Source organism: Talpa europaea (genome assembly GCF_964194135.1).
Source record: "Talpa europaea genome assembly, chromosome: X".
NCBI classification, from domain to species: domain Eukaryota; kingdom Metazoa; phylum Chordata; class Mammalia; order Eulipotyphla; family Talpidae; genus Talpa; species Talpa europaea.
In genome coordinates, this window is record NC_140081.1 from 75,213,000 (window position 1) to 75,235,257 (window position 22,258).

The 22,258-nt window shown below is 47.7% G+C and overlaps 1 protein-coding gene across 4 annotated transcripts in view; it reads right to left on the bottom strand.

The window, feature by feature from the left end:
- Positions 1–22,258, bottom strand: part of TMEM255A (transmembrane protein 255A) — a gene marked incomplete at both ends in the record, with an annotated part of 48,983 nt that continues 26,725 nt past the window's right edge. For 2 of the 4 annotated variants that reach the window (XM_084258334.1, XM_084258333.1), the window contains 5 exons: positions 1–159; positions 8,256–8,399; positions 14,138–14,300; positions 20,502–20,590; positions 20,982–21,053. In XM_084258334.1, coding sequence (XP_084114460.1) covers positions 1–159; positions 8,256–8,399; positions 14,138–14,300; positions 20,502–20,590; positions 20,982–21,053 — 627 coding nt within the window. The remainder of the gene's footprint in view (positions 160–8,255; positions 8,400–14,137; positions 14,301–20,501; positions 20,591–20,981; positions 21,054–22,258) is intronic. The other 2 variants (XM_084258335.1, XM_084258336.1) reach the window with 2 other exon arrangements.

Consider the following 22,258-nt stretch of genomic DNA (forward strand, 5'->3'; position numbering starts at 1 on the left):
TTAGGGGCTGTAAGGTGGAGGCTTTTCAAAGGGTGGATAGTAAGGTGGAGAGTAACGGGGTGGCGCGCTGGACGACCACATGTAGCTCGGCGAAGGTGAGGCTGACTGGGGCTCGTCAGAAAGTCCAGAGGGAGGGGAAGATGGAAAGACACTGGAATGCTGTGTAATAAAAAGAAAACATGGGTTGAGGGAGTGAGGTTGCAATTCCCCAAAGTCAGTCATTATTTAAAACTGAATATGGATCAAGTTTGTTTCTGTCTGGAACAACAAAGAGCTGCCAAACCTCACAGAGTTTCTGAGGGCAGAGAAACCCAGCTGCTCCACGACCTCGCAGTCACTCAGGCTGCAAAGCTCATGCAGAGTTGGTCTGAGTCCTACCGCTCCCTGGAGCCCCACGTGCAGTCCATCATGAATCCACTGCTCCTACTTCCAAGTTGTCTCTTGCATCCCCACTCCCTTTTCTGTTTATAATGCAAGCCTCCTATACCTCTCAGACCTTGAGCTATGGCAACCGCACCCCAACCAGTCTTCATAAAGGTAGTTGGGCCTTAAGGACATTTATTGAGGGCCTCCCTGGTGGCGCAAGGGGTTAAGCACTGCACTATGAAGCAATTTGCAGCCTCTGCAGCACGAGGTCGATCCTGGCTGGCCAAGGAGCAACCCACATGGTGCAGCAGACCTCTCCTGTCTTGCCTGCTGCTCCCCTCAGCAGTGTATTTCAGCCAATCCGCCTGGTAGGTTTCCTACTCTGTCTCTGGTGAGTCATCACCCCCCACACCTCTGGCCTATACCCTAGCTCTTGTATGCATAAATAAATAATTTTTTTAAAAAAAAAAAGAACAATAGCTAAGCTATGGAAACAACCCGAATGCCCAAAATTAGATGACTGGATCAAGAAGATGTGTTCCATATACACAATGGAATATTACTCAGCAATCAAAAAAGATAAATTCGGGCCTCCCTGGTGATGCTGGGGTTAAGATGCAACCTATGAAGCAATCTGCAGCCACTGCAGCACGAGTTCGATTCCCAGCCGGCCACATGGTGGGACAGACCTCTCCTATCTTGCCCAACGCTCCCCTCAGTAGTGTACTTCGGTCCGTCTGCCTGTTCTGTTCCCCGCTCTGTCTCTGGTGAATACTCTCACCCCCTGCATCTCTGGCCTGTACCCCAATTCTTGTATAAAAATAAATAAATCTTTTTTTTTATTTATTTGTTTGTTTGTTTTGTTTATACATGCACTGGGTACAGTCAGAAGCGCGGGAGGGTGAGAGAATTCACCAGAGCCAGAGCAGGGAGTAGAGCAGGCAGAAGGACCGAAGCAACTGCTGAGGGGAGCAGCGGGCGGCAGGAGAGGTCTGCGCGCCATGTGGGACCCTCCTCCAGTGGCCGGGGAGCAGCCGGGGATTGAACCAGCGCCTAAGAGGCCGTGGGCAGCTTCGCAACCCAGCGCTCCACCGCTGCACCACCAGGGAGGCCCAATAAATCTTTTTTTTAAAAAAATAAACTCATGCAATTTGCAGCAACATGGGTGGAGTTGGAAGGGATCATGCTCAGCGAAATAAGCCAGAAAGAAAAAGAAAAATATCAGATGGTCTCACTCATAGCAGGAATTTAGAAAACCTAAATTAGGGACCAGGAAAAAGACTAATTATAATAAAGAAAAAAATCAAAATCAACAAGCAACTGTAAACCAGAGACACACTAACGGGGGGGGGGGGGGGGAGGGAGGAGAGGAGGGACTAGGGCCAAAATAAGGGGGGTGGGAATTGTATGGGGAATATAACCAGAATGAAAATGCATACATTGTGCAAATATGAAAAATGATGTAAGAATTATATAAAATAAAATAAAATCTAAAAAAAATTTAAAAAGAACATTTATTGAGGATTAAGCCATTAATACCTGGGAATGTCTTCACTCAGAGAACATACTACATAAGGAGTCCACCTCATAGACCACAAAACAAAGAACGAGGGTCAGAGAGGTTAAATGGCTTTTTTTTGAACTAGAGCTTTCTAAGGCCAACAGTCTCTATCCCACGTAACTCCCCAGGAGCAGAGCAGGCTGGAGCGCAAAGAGGGAAGAGCGGCGTGGAGATGGGAATGAATGCCGGTGATAACAACGAGGGGTAACTTGTCAGGCTGCAGAGACACTGAGGATTCCGTTCACTTTTTGTGGCCTGACTGCTCATCTCTGGGCAGGGAGGGGGCATGCATTTTCAAAATACCAAGTCAATTAGCATATTAGGAGTCTCTTCCCCTGGCTCATGTATCTGCCCTTAACCCTAGTGATTTCCCTACTCAAGAAGGGCTGACCTGTTTTGCTCATTGCTGTATCCCCCAGAGCTTAAGACAGTGCCTGGCAAGTAGTGGGTGCTGAATAAATGTTGAACGAGTGACTTACAACTTCGGGGGTATATAAGATGAACTTGGCATTTTTTGAAAAAATAAATGTTCTACTCAAAGAATAGGATACCCCTTGTGGGTGCAGCTACCTTGCACCAGTGGTGGCGCATGGCTGAGGCCTGAAGGCTGGTGAGGGCTATAGGGATGGCAAAAGGCAGGAGGCCGGTTTTAGGCTCTCAGGAAGAGCAAACAGAAGCCAACAGCTGAAGAAGTGCAATTTTCTCTGTGTATTTAGCTCTCGGAGCAACTGGTATATTAATAATAATTTTTAAAAATCCACTTATCTCAAAATTTCTCAAGAGTTCAAGTGCTGCTTAAGGAGATCACACCTTCACTTTGTTCTGGCCAGAGTCTCCATAGATAATGCCATTTTTTCAGGTCTGGAACAATCTAGGGTCAGCCTCAACATGAGGGTTCCGCTGTTCTGACACCACGTATTGATTCTCCTTGTCCTCAGTCCTGACCTCTACGTCCGTAGAAAGGGTTGTTCAGGTTTCTGGGTCTTGCCCGAGACACTGAAATATCTGTCTCTTAGCCCATGTTAGGACCGAGCAGAGACGGTAGCTGCCATTACCCCATGCATTATTTCACCCCGAGTGAAGGAATGACAGGGTTACAGAACCCACAGAGCCTTGAAAGGCAAGACAACTTGAAGCAGTGGACTCAAAACAAGCCAGATTCCTTTCTAAAATCTCGCATATTCTCCTCCCTCCAGGAAGATGGACTTCTTAAGACGCCAGTGTCCTGATTTCCTCATTTTCCACCTCACACCCAACTTTGTTTCTCCTCCCCCTCTCTCCTCTATCTGGTGTTTTCTTCAACTAAAAATGGTTGCCCCTTAACTAGAGGGAACAAAACCCTACCAGGAATAAGAATCGGTGCCTGGACACGTGGTCCGCTGCCCTTCTAAATCCCACTCCAGGACAGTGAGTGTGGGAGGCCAGTTTTAGGTGTTCCCAGCCACAGAAGGGAGGGGCAAGTCTCCTACAGTGGAGCTACAGACAGTTCTGGCCTGAAAGGCATTAAAAGGCTTCTATGGGCAGCAGCTGCTGTGGGGGGGCAGTTGTACACTTTGATAATAAAAGGGGGGGGGCGCACAACATCCTCCAGCTTTTCCCTTCTCAGTTTCATGTTTGAGAAATATCAGGGGGAAGGGAGGGGACAACGCTCTCTTCCCTGTGAGGATACGGGGCATCGTAAGGATAAAATTGAAGGCCTCCTGGCAGAGCTAGGGAGCTAACTGGCTGCGGTCCACACACCCTTGAGGTTTGGTGGGGAAAAGGCCCACAGTACCAGCGTGGAGTTTCCTAGCAACAGGCAGGCACCTTAGGAAGGATTTGGCTTTGTTGCAGCTGGGGAGCTGGCCTAGTGCATTTTGGTTCCTGCCTGTGAGCGGACTTCACTAATGGGACAGGCAGCTCAGAAGAACAGAGCTCTGAATCTCCACATACCACAAAGCATGCAAAGCATCTAAATAGCCTTCTGCAGGGCCTAGTCCACTCGAGCTGTGTGTGCCGCTTCTCAGAGACTGGGGTGCCCTTCAGGTCGATGGTGCTAAATGAGAAGCACACCCTTTCAGGGCACACACACCCTCCTCTTCCACTCTGGCCTGCTCCCCCTCTGCCTGACGGCTGGCCTCCACTCTTCCAGATCAACGTGCTCTTCTGTCAGGGCATGTGCCTCCCTTCAAGCACCCTGTGAGGCAGCAGCACTGGAAAGAGCCCTGGAACCCGCCAGGTGATAAACGTTACCAGTTAAAGATGCTGTGCCCCAAGGGGGACATCCAGGATCTCTTAGATCTTTGCATTCCCCTCCTCTCCCCTTAGCAGGAGAGAGGAAATAAAAGGAAAAGGTTGAGTGGAAGCAGCACCCTGTGCCGTAGAACACCTCCTCCAGGATCCAAGCAATGCTTTTGTTAAACGGGCCCAATTTCTAATGGGTCATTTTTGGTGGCAAAGATATAGTATATTCTCACGCAATTTAGTAAAGAGCATAAATGGAGGCACTTGCATTTTGCATAAACTGAGACTTTTGTATTAAGCTACACTTGGCAGTTCACCGACTGGACAGGAAAAGGACAGTCCAAGCTTAAACCGAAGTCGGGGGAAAGGCCTGGTATGTCAGACTACGAATTATGGCTGGAATCCTGAAGAGGTTGACCCCCAGCTACACAGAGTCGAATTTCCCAGCAGCAGAAGAAAGGGACCTACCGGATGTGGATGGCTGAGCTGAAGCAGAAGTATGGGCAATGAGGAAATGAGCGCAAGCGCGAGAGAAGTGAGCCTCGGGTTGATGAGCAAGGAGGTGAAGGAGGCCCCAGCTGATAGCCTTGCTGCTTTGGGGGATGGGAGTTCATTGAAACACAGACACCTGGGAATTCAGCATGTGACAGCATCCGGTTTCTCCAAGCTCAGCACTTAGAACTTCCTCAGGACCAGCTGACCGGACCCCCGGTCTGAGCACAAGGAGCGTCTCCCAAGCTTCCTAACTGGCCAGTTACCCAACAGAGGCATGACTATAAGGGTTAAAACACATTTTCTTTTCTCTTCCTTCTATAAGCCTTAGGGTAACAAGGAAAGAGAAATCTTCAAACCCAAAGGCACATAAATAGTCCCATTTGGAAACGACCAGAATGAGGAAGTAGTTCAGAAGAAATACTAGAATAGGTCCGTTTTCCTGCTGTAATGTGGGCCCTTTTGCAATCTGAGAAGAACATAAGGGACCGCTGGCCATTGTTTTTTTTTGTTTGTTTTTTTTGTTTTTTTTTTTTTGGCAGGTTTGTGCTTTGGAGGTTTTATTGTCAGAGCTGCTGAGCTGCTGTGCATTTTGCTGACTGCTTTCTATTTATGTGGGAACATAAGCAGATGTTTCCCTGTCCTTTTGGCTTTCTTGGATAAACACTGGTATTTCCTCCTTTGAAACTATAACGAAATGGAACGTGGTGAACAAAAGAAAGCTCGAAAACTAAAATGAAACACCATTTAAGTTCGAGGGAGAAAGCAATCACTTAAAAACACACCCTTCAAAACCCACACCATACAGTTATCAAGCCTCCAAAAAGGGAACGCAAAAGACAGCCTGAACTTTGAGAGAGCGAGTGCTAGAGCAGGGAGCAATTAATAATGTAATCAGGAAGCGTAAAGAGACCCTTTCTGAGTAAAGGCCAGAAAGCCCATAATTTAAACCAATAGAAGGAAGGTATTAACATCTTAACATTAACCAGGGAACAGAGCTATGCTATGTTCAAACTTACAGCTGCTCCAAAGAATCCCCCAAGCCAGTCTCTGGAGTCAGACCTAGAGTCTAATCTTTGTTCCTCCACTTACCATCTCTGTGGCTTTAGAAAATTCCATGACTCAGTCATCTCATCTTAAAAATGGTAATGACAAGAGCATTCCCCTCAAGGACTAAATGAGATGACACAAGCACTTAGCATAATGCTTGGCATACAATAAGCGCTCAATGAATGGGAGCTGGTATTAAAAGTACAGTCTTTCGGGCCTCTCCTGGTGGCGCAGGGGTTGAGCACTGGGCTGTGAAGCTGCCCGCAGCCGCTGCAGCGCCGGTTCTATCCCCGGCCACCAGGCGAGGGTCCCACATGGCGGGCAGACCTCTCCTGCCGCGCCCGCTGCTCCCCTCAGCAGTGTATTTCGTCAGTCTGCCTGCTCTGTTCCCCTCTGGCTCTGGTGAATTCTCTCACCCTCCCGCGCTTCTGACTGTACCCAGTGCTCGTATAAATAAATAAATAAATCTTAAAAAAAAGAGTACAGTCTTTCACAAATGCCGAAGTCCCTGCTGCGAGCCTGCAGTGTTGGTTAAGGCTAGGTGACTAGAGCTGTGGCCCCCCGCTGGGTTCCATAGCCTGTCTCTGGGTTTCATAACACTCTATTTACTTTTTTGTCCCCCTGGCTGTCCCCTGACCACCCCAAGTCCCTATATGAATGTTTTAATGCAGAGCCTATGTCTCATTCAATATCTATATCCACAGCTCCTACCACTGTGCCTGGCACATGGAAACAGGGAGTATAAACATTGACTGCACTGAAACCAGAAGCCTGAGTCACCCCTGGCATTGTCAATCTTGCTTCCTCCTTGGGGTAGCACCTGAATAAGGAATGATGAAGAGCGAGATGACTCCATATGAGATAGGGACTTCCTAGCTTAGAGTGTGACGGAGAGGACTGCTGCTCCGTAAGGCGCTGCTTGTTAAAAAGGGAAAAGCCTTAGTCTGCCTGACAAAGACAAATAGTGGATATTGACATAGAGGACAATGAGACAAAGCAAATACTCAAAAAATCAGTGGATTCTGGTAAATAAAATGAGGTTTCCGGGGTGAAGAGGAGGAGGGAGGGAGAAAGGGCCAAAGAGGTGTAAGGGGTAGTGTGAATTCAGAAGGTTTTCAAACAAGTTCCAACATTACTTTTTCCAAGCTCTCGCGGATTGTTCTAGAACCTTGTTCTAGTGCTAAATTTTATAAAAGCGAAAGAGTTGAAACATTATATATTTCTATTGCAAATATAGAGCTCCAGACCTCCCCCAAAGCCAAACAAACGTATACCTTGATTCAACTCAATGGGGCTTTTCAGTTTCAATTATTTTGTTGATCTGAGGCTGAAATCAGGTTGTCTCCAAACGAGGCTGTATTCCTAAGCTGGCTGGTTAGTGCAAGCACCCCCAACAGTCTCCCTTTATGTTCCCTTGGAACATTCATGCACTTTGTCAATAGAAGCGACTTCATTCGTGCTTCCGTCACTTCACAGGTATTTCCTTGGGTCCGCAAATTATGAATTAACTAGATTTTAGTGTGGCCCTGGTCTTCTGTGGTCAAGGGTTTACAATCACTGTAAACGCCTAAAGGAGCATTTCATTTGTTTTCTGGAAGGGCTTAGTGCAGTGCTCTGCACACAATGGATCCTTTCAGTTAAGTGCCTTTTTTGGGTTCTGTTGTTCTTTGCTTAGTCTCAGCTCAAAAGAGAAAGGGGAGAGGGGAAATTCAGTAACACTATTTCTGACCCACACGATAATAGGGCAGGAAAGGGGAGGGGGCGTTACAAAAAAATATTTTCTCTGTGTAGTCCTCATTAGGGGATTTGGAGAAAAAGTGGGTACTCGGGCCTCCCTGGTGGCACAGCAGGTTGAGCCAGCGCTGTGAAGCTGTCTGCAGCCTCTGCAGCGTGGGTTCGATTCCCAGCCGGCCAGGGAGCAGCCCCCATGGCGCGGCAGACCTCTCCTGACTCGCCCGCTGCTCCCCTCAGCCATGTCTTCAGTCCATCTGCCTGTTCTGCTCCTCGCTCTGTCTCTGGTGAATCCTCTCACCCTCACACCTCTGGCCCGTACCCCAGTTCTTGTATAAATAAATAAATAAATCTTTAAAAAAAAGTGGGGACTCTTTCTTCCTTACAGATTGGCTTCAAACCCTTGTGTGGCTCGGGATGTCCTGTGCCAAGGAGCAGGACCAGGCCTCTTCCTGTGGCAGAGGGATGGCAAATCTGCTGTGGCCATGGCAAGGTATAAACAAGCCACTTTTTCCCCAGCCAAACCATATTCTTTCTGGTGTAGGGCAACGCAACTTGGGACACCTTCATCTTATCTCCTTCCCGCCCCTTTTCATCCATTTCTCTGATTCTTCTCCATTTGTGTGTTTCCTGCCCGCCTCATCTCTCCCATCGTTGTCTGCCCACATGGTCCTTAAGCTAGTCGCTGGTGTCCACAGGCCGCTAAGTGCCATCAGGGACAGACAGCCTGGCTACCTCGTACATACCGGGCAGCCTCCACAGTTGAGAAGAGAACAAGAGAGCATGAGCGAGAGCAAGAGTAATGGAGCATTCTCTCTCTCTCGAGACATACCTGGAAGTCATACGCAGAATACGGTGGCAGGTGAGGAGGGCTGTGGTAGTAGGTGTTGTAGGACGCCACTTGAGGACGTGCATAGTAGGAAACAGTTGGATGGGCATTTTCAACAGAGCAGTTCAGAGCCGGGAGAGTTGGGTTCTGTAGAAAAACACAAATTATAAACAAACTTCATCCATAGGAGACTGGTTAAATAAACTGTGGTGCATCCATACTGGGCATGACCAGGCAGCTATTGATCATGATGTGGACCCGAAGAAGCTGTCCAGAATGCATTAGTGCCAGAGAAAGCGGTCTGTGACATATTGTTAAGTTAAAAAAAAAAAAAAAAGAAGCCACCAGCAAAACTACAGAGGCTTGGGGGAAAGGATGAATAAGCAGAGGAGAGAGGAGTTTTAGGGCAGTAAAACAACACTACATGATATTATAACGATGCCCAGATTATTACATATTTGTCCAAACCCTTAGGATATACAACACGAGAGTGAGCCCTCAGGGAAACTATGGACGTTGGGTGATTTTGACGTGTCAATCTAGGTTTCTCCTTGGTAACAAATGCACCACTCTGGTGGAGGGTGTTGATCCCGGGTGAGGCCTTCTATGTGTGGGGACAGAGGGTCGAGGGGAAATCTCTGTACGTTCCTCTCAATTTTGCTGTAAACCTAAAATGGCTCTAAGGATCCAAACACTCATATATGTATGTATGTGTGTGTGCAAATGCAAAGAAATGAATCGGAACGGATTCCCACCTGTGAACTGTGGTTATCTTGGGGGACATAGGAAGAGTAGAAGGTCAGTGGGCACTGTCACTTTCCACTATGTAGCCAAAGTTTTTCCAACTACAAGCGTTCCTTGTGTCATTCCCCCAACTTATTATTTTGAAAAACTCAAATCTGTAGAAAAGTTGAAATGTTCTATTTCTGTGATTTTTTAAAAGAAAAGAAGTAAGATCTGAAATACAAAATCAGAGCCACTGCTCTTGCTGGGACAGAAATGAGGTGCATTACAAGGGGCTTATGGACCTTGTGAGGATGCCTGTGCTTTCCATCCTTGTCAAGGAGCCCTCATGCCGAGGTGAAGGGTATTTGCTCTCATCAGTCTTGCAGGCTGGAGGCAAAACCCTAGCGTGCACAGAAATCATGAAAGACCAAGCAATGTATTGAATGATTCCCCCCTCCCCACTCTCTTCACTTCCTTCCCTCCCTCCTCGCCTCCCTCTTTTTCTTCTGCAAACAAAATAATGCAGAAAAAAATGTAATTCATGGGTGTTCCATTTACAACATGGTGACATGTCTAGCCCTTCAAATTAAAATGAATCTTGGCCAGGACGGGGGTCCGGCTCACAACAGAGGCCAAAGCACTGCTAAAGGGAGGTATCACTGCTCATTATTCACTGCGATTTGTACCTTAGAAGTGCCACGTGGGTAAAGTGTGGGCTAATTTATTTTCCATATCCCAGGTCATTGACACCGCCTCCATTCCTATGGGTAATCTAGAGATGTCTGCAAAATCAATGTCTCCTCCATGTTAATGGAGAGCAGAAGTTTCCTCTCAAGTGATGAAAATGTATGGGCAAGGCTTTGGCAGTGGCACAGGCAACCATGTGGGGGTGCTGGCAGGGTAAAACTCCCTTACAGCAAGTTTCAACACGGTTCTGTTGTTCCCTTCCTTAGAGCAGGTTACTGTTTACACTTCGAGGACATTTGAAGAGCTACAAACCTCAAGTCATTCAGATGCAGCTCACAGACAACCAGAGAAAGAAATGTTTGCCAGTCTCTCTAGTGTGACAGGGAGCTGAGCTCTTGATCATGCCAAGGACCAGCTCCCTTCACAAAGATAGAGTGCTCAGAAATGCCCTTACCTCTCCACCAGAATTCTAAGAAGTTTCCTTTCTGGGGAAGTCCCAGAACTCCTCTTCCTTTGGCCTTCTGTCAATTACAGACACACCCTCTCCTGCTCTTGCAAAATGAAACCATTTCTTCTACGCAAACAAACTAAGCCTAACCTTGGAGAAACAATCACACAATGTAAACTACTATCTATGGAAGCTTTTGTGTTCAGTGAGGTCAGGGTCCCAGGATGATTGTTGAAAGGAAGTTGATTATGAGAGAGAAAAAAACAAACAAGAAACATGAGGGGAAGATTGAATGAGCACAGAAAAGTCATAGAGAGTCAAGAGTAGATGATAAAGGGCCTCCCCGGTGGCGCAGCGGTTGAGCACTGGGTTGCGAAGCTGCCCGTGGCCTCTGCAGCGCCGGTTCGCGGGGGGTTCGATCCCCGGCTGCTCCCCGGCCACCGGAGGAGGGTCCCACATGGCGCGCAGACCTCTCCTGCTGCCCGCTGCTCCCCTCAGCAGTGTACTTCGGTCCTTCTGCCTGCTCTGCTCCCCGCTCTGGCTCTGGTGAATTCTCTCACCCTCCCGCGCTTCTGACTGTACCCAGTGCTTGTATAAATAAATATTTTTTTAAAAAATTAAAAAAAAGAGTAGATGATGGAGAGGAAATGGACAAAGCAACAAAACAGAGAGGAGGGCAGAGAGGGAGGTGAAGTGAAGAGGTTGGCAGGGAAGGGGCAAAAGAGATGGCCCCAAATAATGGTCTGGTTTTATTTTAAATCAATCATTCCAATTTTACAATAAATTTGGTCTCTATCTCTATTTGTGCATGTATATAGGAGTTTGTATGTTATTCTGTTAAAATTCTTGGGCTTCAGCTGTGACACCCTATTATTAATCTGAGCTCCAGTCAAATGAGTTAGGAGGTAGTTCAGGAAATAGTGTAAACAATCTTTCCTGAGCAACCAAGTTGATTCTGACACAATGCTTGTGGACTTTGGAGAGTATGCCATTTTTAGTCCCAACTTTACTCTAAAGCAGACACCAATTAAGAGAAAACGTCAAGATATCAAAATACAGTCATTTTTAAAAGGTTCATCTCAAGTCCTTATATCTTAGGTCGACAAATACTTCATCAAACATTTCTTCAAGATCCTTTTCACCAAGCACCTCTGCTCAGGAAATGAAGACATCTTTTTCTTTTCTTTTCAGGATCGCACAACTCTGGAAATGGCAGCTCCTAGCTGTCCTCACTCCCTAGGAAAGGCTTTCATAAGCCAGCTCCCCTGGGCCTCCCTGCAGACCCCAGGGCATTCCCCTCAGGGAGGAGACACACCACAAGTCACCAACCACATGTGAACCTAGAGAAAGGATTTCATTTAGGCTTGACTGTTTGATGGTACAGGATATTCTATGCCACGTCTCAGTCCATAAAGTGTCTAAGCACCGGTGCCCCACTGGTGGCACCATCTTATACTCCCACTTGTTCCCTGGCCTCTTGAATCGGGTATCTCACCCCCTGACCTTCACTTTCTTCTTTCGTTCTTCCCACTGCTCCTTGCTTAAGTTCACAGGATCGGCCTTTGATGCTTAGGACTTCCTTCACCTTCCTCCTCTATCGCTAAAGAATCTCCCAACAGTTGGAAGCAACTTGCTTTTTTTTTCTTTTAATTAAAGCAACTAAACAAAGGAGGTAATGTCTGTCTGTTAGAACACTTGTAAAAGTACAGAGGGCTACCCAAATGCTAGTTAGGGGCAGCTGGGATGGAGCCGAAAGAATAAAGGTTCTGGCATCTAACAGACCTGGGCTCCAGTCCCAAGCATGGCTATTTAGCTCTGGGCAGGGCACTTGACCTCTGTTGACTCGTTGGCTCTCTATTAAATGGGGGCAGCATACCTCACAAGGTAGTGTTAGTGGTGAGGCCTGAAGACAGTCATTGGGTAAGCACTTTGCAGTGATAAAGGGCTATTACTGCCACCTATTGGGAGATAGACCATGAACAAATGCTCTGTTCCCCTAGAAATCTAAGATCACTTTGAAATGAAGTGTCCAGAAATAGACCCGTGCGTACATCGAGGGTCAACTGATGCTTGTAAGTGTCCCCGCAGGAACCCCATAGAGTCTACCAAATAGCCACCACCCACAGCACTTGCGCATTAGGGTAGCTTGGCCACTGCATCCTAGAGTCTGAAAGCTCTAGGAATGGTTCAGGGAACTCTGAACACCCATCCTGACGTCACAGCTCCTCAACTTGCCAACCCAGGGAGACTCTGCCAGGCAGAGCAGCCCAGATTCTACACAATGCCTCTGCTTTCACCTGTCACCTCCGCCCCCAGGTCTACAACAAGGAGCCCAGCACCCTTGGTGTTGATGTTTCCCTGCCCCTTCACGCTTGGGTTTTCCCCGAACTGGGGGCGGGGGGCGGGGTGCGGGAACAAGAAATGCATATGTGAGCGAGGGAGAGCTAAACGAGAAGCACAGGCAGCCAGACTGGACATCCAGGGAGGGGCTTCTCTTGACTTAGGGTCACCAGCAGGAACAGAAACTATTTGCAGTCAGCCTGGTTTTGCTGGGGCCTTGTTACCCCAAACTGTATAGACTTTTCCTTGCCCCTGCCCCGTTCCACCTTTCACTCATCCTCTGGACAGTCCAGGCTCACGTTTACAAACTGCCTTTCCGGTTCCAGTTCCTTGGGGACCAAAAATGGGCCAGAAACAGCTCAGGGCCTAGCTACCCGCATCATTCCTGGGGGCAAAAGAACACCCCTTGGGGGATCAAATATTTCCCTGAGTACACGTAGGACATTCCTTTAAAGCAATGGACCTCGACCCTGGCTGCAGGGCTTCCATTTAGACCATCTGGACCAAGTAAATCAACCCTGGAGGAGAGGCTGAAGCATCTGTTTTTTGTGTGTGTGTTTTTTTTTTTAAGTGCCACGGGTGATTCTTTTCCAAAATGAAGCCAGGCTGGTGACCTTAGCGCTAAAGCTATTATCTCCATACTTAGAGACCCAGGCTCGTGAAATAAGCACATGCTCAGAAATGCTCGAAAAGCAAAGGAGACAAGGTCTATGCTGATGAAGCACCTGCCGGTGCTGAGTGCCGGGTGCCTTTGCAGCCACTCACAATACTGAGAATTGAAAGAAAGCTAGGGAACCCGGGGAGCCTGAGATTGAAGTCCAGGTTGAGGACACAGTCTGGCAGGCAGCTTAGCCTAGGGCTGGTCATTCAAATGAGGAAAGAAAAGGGCCCAGACGCTCTTTCTGGAAAAACTCCAGGATGAATTTTGGGGAGTGGGAGACACTATGATACTACAATTACTCTTTTTTTAAAAAAAAATTGTTTATTTATACAAGAGCTGGGGTACCGATCAGAGGCGTGGGACGATGAGAGGATTCACCAGAGACAGAGGGGGGAACAGAACAAGCAGACTGATGAAATACACTGCTGAGGGGAGCAGCGGGCGAGATAGAAGAGGTTTGCCACGCCATGTGGGAATCTCCCCAGCGGGCCGGGAATTGAACCCGCGCTGCAGAGGCTGCGGACAGATCCACATCACTGCGCTCAACCCGCTGCACCACCGAGGATGTCCGACACTATAATTACTCTTACCTGTAGCTTCAAAAACCTTTCCTTCCGTCTCTCCCAAAATCTGTTAGGGGGAAAAACTACCCAGATGGCTACTAAGAGTTCATGTGTGTGCTTGGGCACGTCCACATGCCCACACATGAACACACACATAGGGGCTATGAAAGTTTATGTTTATATAACCAGCATGAACAGGAGAACTCAGAACACTCTCCCTCCTTCACCCACCCCCAGGATGTATCACAAGCATACGGGCAACTCACATTAACAAGAAATATTTGCAGACTGACGACATTACCCGGCTCCTTCAACTGGAGATGTCTGAAGGCAGCTACATTCTTGAAGCAACTACTTCTAATTCCTCCCTCCAAAACCCGGGTGTCCATGGCCTCCCAAACACCTAGCCTGACACCTCCACCCACCCGGGTCTCTGTGGTATAGAAAGTCCCTTCCTTACCATGTCCTTAAAGCCTCCGAGGACAGCAGCGGTGATGATGCCGAGGAACAGACCGACGATGTTGAGGATGGTGGCAGACCAGAGCAGGTGGTAGAGGTGGATGATGTCCTGGCAGCTGCTGACATCGATGTACTCGTAGTACCCGCCGGTGATCTCCACACGGCTGGACAGGGAGAGGGACACTGCAGTCAGCCCCCAGGGATCAGGCTGTCCTGCGCGCCTTGACTACCACGCAGCTTAGCAAAAAGATAGGTTGGCAGGTGGGGAGCTGTGGTAAGGGCACTCAGGGAGCAAGATATTACGATAAATGCTACGATAAATCAGAATGTGATTGCTCGTTATCCAAAAAAACCCCTACCTGCCAGAGAAACACTTGTTACCATCACTAACTAATCCCAGTGTTTATTGACACTTCCTAGGTACCAGACACAGTGCTAAGCATTTTACATAGGTGAATTCATGAAATCTGAGCTAATGTGGTAGCTACTAGTCCCACTTAGCTATTTAAATTTAAATGAATTAAAATGAAGGAATATAAAAAAAAAAATATTTCTTCAGTCTCGCCAGCCACATCGCAAGTGCTCAATAGCCACACTTGCTTTTAGGGTTTTTAAAAAAATGTAATTAATTAATTTTAATTAAAATTTTTCCCCACCAGCACAATGGATTATGGTGGAGGACTAGGCTGCCTTGGTGATGGGTGTGGTGTGGTAACAACACCTGAGGGCAGAGATTCTATACTTCTGTTATACAAATAAATACGTTGACCAAAGCTACTGCAATTGAAAAAATAACAACAGAAATAAATAAAATTGATGCCCGAAGTTAAACCAAAAAATATTCCTGCCGAGGAACAGAATGTGGGAACCTACACTCGGCTCTGGAGTTGGCGAGGAAGACACGCAGCTCACTTACTACCCCCAAAGGCACAGCTGTGCAAGACTCACCCCTGGAAAGGGCAGACCTATGTTTGTGGGGACGAGGGTGTGGGTGCAGGAGCACAGAAGAGGCTTGAGAGTTAGCTTCTCGCCTCCCGGAAATGGTCTTGGCCTGCTGCTAACACGTCCGGGGCGGGCTGAGAACAGAGATGCGCGGGATCTCCCAGGACTCTGGTGTCGCGCTGCAGTGGAATCCTGGCTCTGTCACTTACGTGCTGCTGACCCTGAGCAACTTTCTTAGCCTTCCTGAGCCCAGGGATTTCATGAGAGAACGCATGGAAGCAGCACTCCAGCACATAATGAGAGGCCGCCAAAACTCGCAGTCCTATCTTTTCCCCTCTAAGAGCCAGCCCCTGGCAACACGATCCAAGCCTCTGAATGTTGTTCTTAGAAGACATTAACACTTTAAAGGCAGAGACCACAAATGGGGTCTTGTTAAAAATTCACTCATTTTGGAGAATATGTGTTTGGCTTCAATTCGGGCAGCTTCAGCAGCCAAAGAAATTTATTTACTGAATGACAAAGCAAAAAAAGTTAATACTTAGATCTGGATCAGGGTCTGGCACACGAATGTGGATTGTTTCTGCTGGAGATTCATGACAATATTTGGTTCAGTCTTAGGCCAGAGCTTCCTCTGAAATTCCATCTTTTGCATCCCTACCCCCAGCCTGCATGACAGATCCTACCACTGGCAGAGCGAGCTTCCTAAAAGGTGTTTTAAATGAAGTCATTTGTTGAATCAAAATCTTTCCATGGCTCCCCATTACCTTCAGGAAATAGGGTCCAAATTCTTCAGTTGGCCCGAATCTGATTCCAGTGTGGAATCCACACTCCAGGTAGGCTGGAGTCGCCAGGGGTCCCAAATTGGCGAGTCTAGCTATTCGTTCCAAACCTTTGCTCAGAATCCCCCCTTCTGTTCGCTACCCATCCTTGTCTTTCCCTCTGTTCATTATTCACTTGTTTAGCGCCCTCTTCAAGGACCCCAGTGTCCATTCATTAGCCTCAGACAGTCTGTTCCTCTTAGTCTGGTGCTTTGCATGTGCTAATAATTCAGTTATTCATTTTCTCCAGTATTTATGGAGCCTACTCAGTGCTGAGTACTGCGCTACGTGCTGAAGAGACAAGCAAGGCCAAGGTGCAGGTGAAGTCTGTCTAAATGCTAGTCATCCTTTTGTCTCCCTCCCTGCCTAGCACAGTGACAGCAATGTTATTATAGGTCATCAATAAATACTTGGTGAGTGAATAAGTGAGTTCAAAGACTGATCATTGCGTTGATCATGAGATTGATTACCCCATACTGGCTTTCAGTTCCTTACGCTCAACTCGATGGGTGTGACCAGACAAACGGATAACCTCTCTGTGTTTCAGTCCCCATTTCACCAAGTGTTGGAGGCAACGCATTTTGAATAAAGGACGCCCTTCTGCTGCTCGATAGGGGCCTGGAATTATTTGCCAACTCTTGGTGGACAGGCGGTGGCAACAAGCAGTCTCACCCCCACCCTGCTGCACATATTCTGAAAAGCCATCTAAGTCCCCTCTCCATATTCCCCCTGCTGAAGTGAGTTCCTTACTCCCTTTTATCAATGCCCACTCCTCTAGCGCAGCCCCTGGCAAATAGTGGGAGCTCCATAAACGCTTATCAAAGGGAGGAATGAATGAAAAGTAAGGGATCTGCTTTCATTTTATTACCAGCTGAAGCAGTTCACAAACCACGCCATTTCCTTTCATTTCCTTTCGGTTACACACTGAAAACCAGTGATAATGACTTGACCTCTCCAAAGCGGAGCCAAGTACTGTGAAAAGGCAGCTGCTGAGGGGCTGTGTCCTAGAGAAGGCCACCTTCCTGGACAAGGCTAAATGGAATAATCTATGGTATTAAAACCTCACTGCCCCTGACGTCAAAGAAGGTCTGTGGGTTCTAGGGGACAGTGGAAACTCTGTTTTGGTAGCACTGTACAAATGACGGCCTGATGTTTTTGTTCCCACTTTTTTTTCTTGGCCTCCTTTCCAGGAAATGGACTGGAGGAGCTGGCAATTGATTAAAAATAAGCTTCGTGTGAGGAAAACAAATACGTATTCGGCAGAATTAAAGTCTCCCTGCCTTGGAATGCTTGTTGCCAAAGGCATGTGGGTGGTCTGGCGGTGGGCGGGGCGTGGCGATGCTCGGAGGAGGAGGAGGTGTGAGCCTGCTCCCCTGAATCGTGGACGTGGACGGGGCTGTGAGGCAATGTTTCCTCAACAACAACAACAATAAGGAATGCTTGTTGCTTGTTGTTAACTATATTTCGGTCCTGAGTTTAGGAACTCTTTGATGCTGCCTGGAAAGTCTCTGGTCGAGGAAAAAGTCTTCCCTCTCTTACAGGATTATCACCTCTTAAGTTTCAAGGCCTTGGTTTCTGACCTAGTGATACCATTTATCTCCTGACGAAAAGCTCAGTAAGTCCTGTTCTAGTAGCTCTGCCCTTGGAATCTTTGCTACAGATTTGGAAAAGGGTCTTGACAGATACCCTCTTAGTGGCCTACCCCAATATTTCATTTTCCTGGTGAAAAGGTATTCTTTTTGTTTCATTTTAGCAAATGTCACCCCCTTTTCTTCAGGCCTTTACTCAGGCTGGGTCCTGTGCTGGAGCCTGAGGATAAAGATAAGATTTAGTCATGTTCTCTGCCTTTGGGGAGCCCGGAGTTTAGCAGAATTCCTCATAATTTTTCTTATGAGCCTTGAAGACAATACTGGCATAATTTGCTTTAAGAAAGTAAGAAAGTCAGTTATTATGACGATCAGACTGACAGGAAGATAAATTGGGCTTGAGTCTCCACTTTCAAAAAAAATTCACCTAGGGGCCCAGCTAAGTGGAACTTAAAGTAGGATTTAGTTTATTCAGATCATTCCCAGAAACACACCTAATCGCAGAGAGAAAGGCGTGTCCGCAAGGAATCGCTTCTCAACCCGGGGGAGGTAGGGGTGGTGTTCTGGCCAGCACCCAGCTCGCCCCTGCTCAGGAGGTCATGAAATGGAAAAGGAGACGGGAACAGGCCAGGGGAGGATGTCAAGAGGAGGGAGGAGGTAAAAAGACAGGGAAGGCCAGAGCAGGGGAGAGAGGGATAAGGGGGGGCCAAGGGAAAGATAGCAAAATAACCCCAACTCCCCCAGGCCCTATTTTGCATTCCTTTGATCTTTTTTGGAAGGCTGGGCTCCAAAGTGCAATTATAGCCAGCTCTCAATCACGGCTGCTAAGGAGGGAAGTCCTTCACAAGTGTTAGTTATTATTACAGCATGAATAATTGAACCTCCCAGACAATCCCCAAACCTCATTTGAGTCTTTATGTTTTTCTTCCTCAGCCGCCAAACCTTTTAACGAAATGAGGCTGGTGTTGGCGAAGGAGGTTAAGGGCTGGTGTGTGTTCTCTCTCCTCCCCGCTCCAGTGGGACAGCTCCTTGTTTTTCCTTTTTTGTTTTCTTATTGGAGTAACATTGCTTTATGGCACCGTATGACTTAGGGTTATAGATGGACCCCTCTTCAGATACATGTCACCACACAACCCCCACCCCCAAGGCACCCATGATCGATTCTCCACCATAGTCCACTGGCTCCCCTCCCCGCCCCCCCCCGGTAGTTTCAATTCTATAGTCATATTTCTATGAAGAACAGTATGGAGGTTTCTCAAAATATAAAAAAAATAAATCTACCATGTGACCCAGTCATCCCACTCGTAGACACCTACCTGCAGGCTGCAGGAACACTAATTCAAAGGGCTAGACGCACACCCATGTTTATCGCAGCACTGTTCACCATAGCCAAGGTACGGAAACAACTGATGTGCCCAACAGGCTGACAGCTCTTAATCCTCAAACCAGAGAAACTGGCCCCCAAATACTAAGAGGCGGCTGTAATCCGTGTGCCCCCTCTGGGTCCAGCTCCATCCAGGACTCCTCTGCCAATTCCTCCCCCTCTCCAGGTCCTCAGCACTCATGCAGAGTCTGCAGAGAGCAGATGCCGGGGCAGAGCGACTGACACACCCCACGTGCAGGGCTGTTCACTCATTTTCTGCATCACCTGCTCATGCATTCCTGCTGATGCCATCTTCTAAATTTCTCTTAAAAGTGCCCCTTGCTTTCTGCTGCCCCTGAACCTCTTTGGCCTGGACTCTTTTACTGGCCTCCTAGCTACCTCCAATCTCTAACCACTCAAACCCACCTTCTATGGTGTACCCTTCAATGGTTCCCAGTTATTTACAGGGTCAGGTCCACATTCATTCCCCGAGCCAATGAGCCCTCCATGATCTGACCTGACAGCTCTACCCACCTCTCTTGCCATCTAGAGATCTACCCCTACCCTTGAAGCTGCTCAGAATACCCTCCCCTCTTCTACCCCTTTTGGTTTGTCTCCTAACCCCCTATTTAGCCTTGAAATCTCAGCTCCCATATCACCCCCTCCTTGACACTGTCCACCCGCCGTCCACCCCGCCGTCCACCCCCCAGTGACTCTGCCAGTCATTTGGACAGCAGGGCCCGAGCACACCCCCACCACACTTATACTAAATTGCAACCAACTGTTCACGTGTCTGTCTTACCAACTAGTCTTTAAGCTCCTCAGCAGTAGTCTTAGTATTCTTAGCACATAAATATGTTTTGAAAGAAAGAATAAGTAACATTTCACAATTGGAGAGCAGAGAACCAGAGTGGTTGCAGCAGAACCAATACCAAGCCTGCTTCTGCCTCGGCACCTTTACACTTACTGTCCCTCTGCCTGAAACACCTGACACCTGGATGTGGGTCACTCTCTCCCTCACTCAGGTCTCTGCACAAATGTTACCTCCTCAAAGAGGCCTTCCCTGACTGCTCTAACACCACTCACACACTCCCCGCCATGTCGCTCTTCATCCACCTTTCCTGATTCATTCTTCAGTGCTTTGATCAACACTTGGCCTAGTCTACATGCCTGTGTTTGTTGACCATCTTCCCTGACAAAATATATAAGCCCCATGAGGCCGCAGGATTTTATTTTTTACTGTTGAATCTCCAGTGTCTAGAGCAGGGCCAGGTATAGAGAAAGTATGTAATAACTCTTTCTTGAAGGTTGTTGAACCTGGACTTACGCAGAACTGGGTCTGAACCCTACCTCTACCATTTTCAAGTTCTGTATGACCCTGGGCTAGTTGTCTGTTTCCTCTAAGTCGCATCATCTGTAAAGTGAGCAGAATAGTTCTACATACATCACAGATGAGACTTAAATGAGATCACGTATTAAAAGCATTTAGCATGATGTCTGGCGCAGAGAAGGCAAGTGCCCCTGTTATGTCAGCTGGAATCTATGGACAGATCAATGTCTTCTACTGCTCTGGTCCCTCCTGTGAGCCCCCTCCCCAGTCCTTTTAGTGCCATTGTGGTCAAAGCATTATTTTGTGCCCGGGGACTCAGCACTTACTTGCCGCAGTTGTAGAGGTCACAGCAGAAGCAGGTGTTGCCCCGGATGCGCGGTGTGCAGAATCCACGGCTGAGATGAGGGCAGTTCACCTGAGGGCACACAACAGTCAACAGTAAGCTGGCACGGGATGGGAGGCAGGACCCTCTGGGCTTGGAAAAGTGAGTTAGTGAATGATGGAAATGGTGCGGATGGCTGTGAAATGAACACACCAACTCATGAGAGTGCTTGGGCTGGGCACGGGGTGGTTGAACTGGTGCATGAGGCAAGTCACTGTGTGGCTGGACGTGGGTTCAGCCTCAGCCACAGTCCTCAGTGCCCCGTCCCTGAAGGGGGGAGATGGAGAGGAGGCAGGATGGATGGAAGAACAAATGGATGGCAGGAAATAAGGATATGGCGGGGGGAGTTAAGGTACCGGGGGAGGGAGTCAGATGGGAAGGAAGACAGAATGGCCATCACATGCACCCTGAAGTACAATAGTACCTCTCTAGCTGCCTGGGTAAGGTTCCTCATAACCCTCGTGGAAGGAGAATTTTTGGTTGAGGAACTTATGACCTTATATAGGAAAAATAGGGTTAGGGGGACCAGGGTTACAGGGGAACAGTGGAAGTCATAATTCATATTTTTTACAGTCACCAAGTTAACGCAAGAAAATCATTACAATGACATCAAGAGAATAGCCATGCCATTTTATACATCTTGAGTTTGCAAGAAAAAAAATGTAAACACTGATTTCCATTTACCATCTCTTGTTTGCAAGAAATTTTCCCAGCTCTCTCCCCCCTGTGGACGTAATGAAGTGCTTGTAAGTTGGTTTTGCTACATTCTAGAGAATATTCATGGTCACTGGCAATTTTTTCTATATTGGGTCCTTTATCCGGATGCTCACTGCCTTTCTGATAAGTACATACACATTTCTATTTCTCTCTTTTAATCTGAGAATGGTTAGAAAAATGGGAGATTTGTGATTAGGGTAAAAGGGGGTGGTAAGCGGATGGCAGAACCATTGTAGAACTAGTTACCCTGATGCCTTGGGAGCAGGTTCATTGCTTTGTCTAATTCCATGGGCACCACTGACATTGTATTTGATGTAAAATGGCTGCCCCTGACATTGTGGCACGCTGTGGCCATTTTACATCTACCCGAAATCACAAATTTACCATTTTCCTAACTATTGGGGGGGAGGGGAATTTCAATTTGAGGTTGATAGAGTACCACACTGTCAAGATTCCTAAGATGCATATGCTAGAGTTTCATATTAAAGGGATGTCTGGGTTAAGGAGGAGGGATTATTGTGTACTGAAATGAAAGTTCTGCCAGAATGCCCTGGAACGGTGCTTCACCTCACTGCCCGCGGCCCCTAGCAGCATAAGATGACACAGAACCCAGAGAACTAAAGACAGGTACTCTCATGTCTCCACCCAACCCAAAGCCGCTCTTGAGTATTATCAGACTAGCCTCTTGGGGGATCGCAGGTTGGGCCGGGCTGACAGTCCAGCCTTCCCAGAGCCTCAAAGGGTCCAGGCTTGTCAGTGACCCTCATTTGGCTCCCTGACCCCTCTTGCATGTGGGGTTCAGGTTCTGCCTCCTTAGTCCCGGACTCGTGGCTTGGCTCCTGGTTTTCTTGAAGCAGAGAACTGAGTCCAGGTAACTGAAGCATCATCAATAGATGTGGGGGAGGGGCGTGCCCTGTGGCCTCTGAACTCTCATCTGTCCCTCTTGGGATCAAAGCCACACACTGAGAGGCTGCCAGCTGGGGT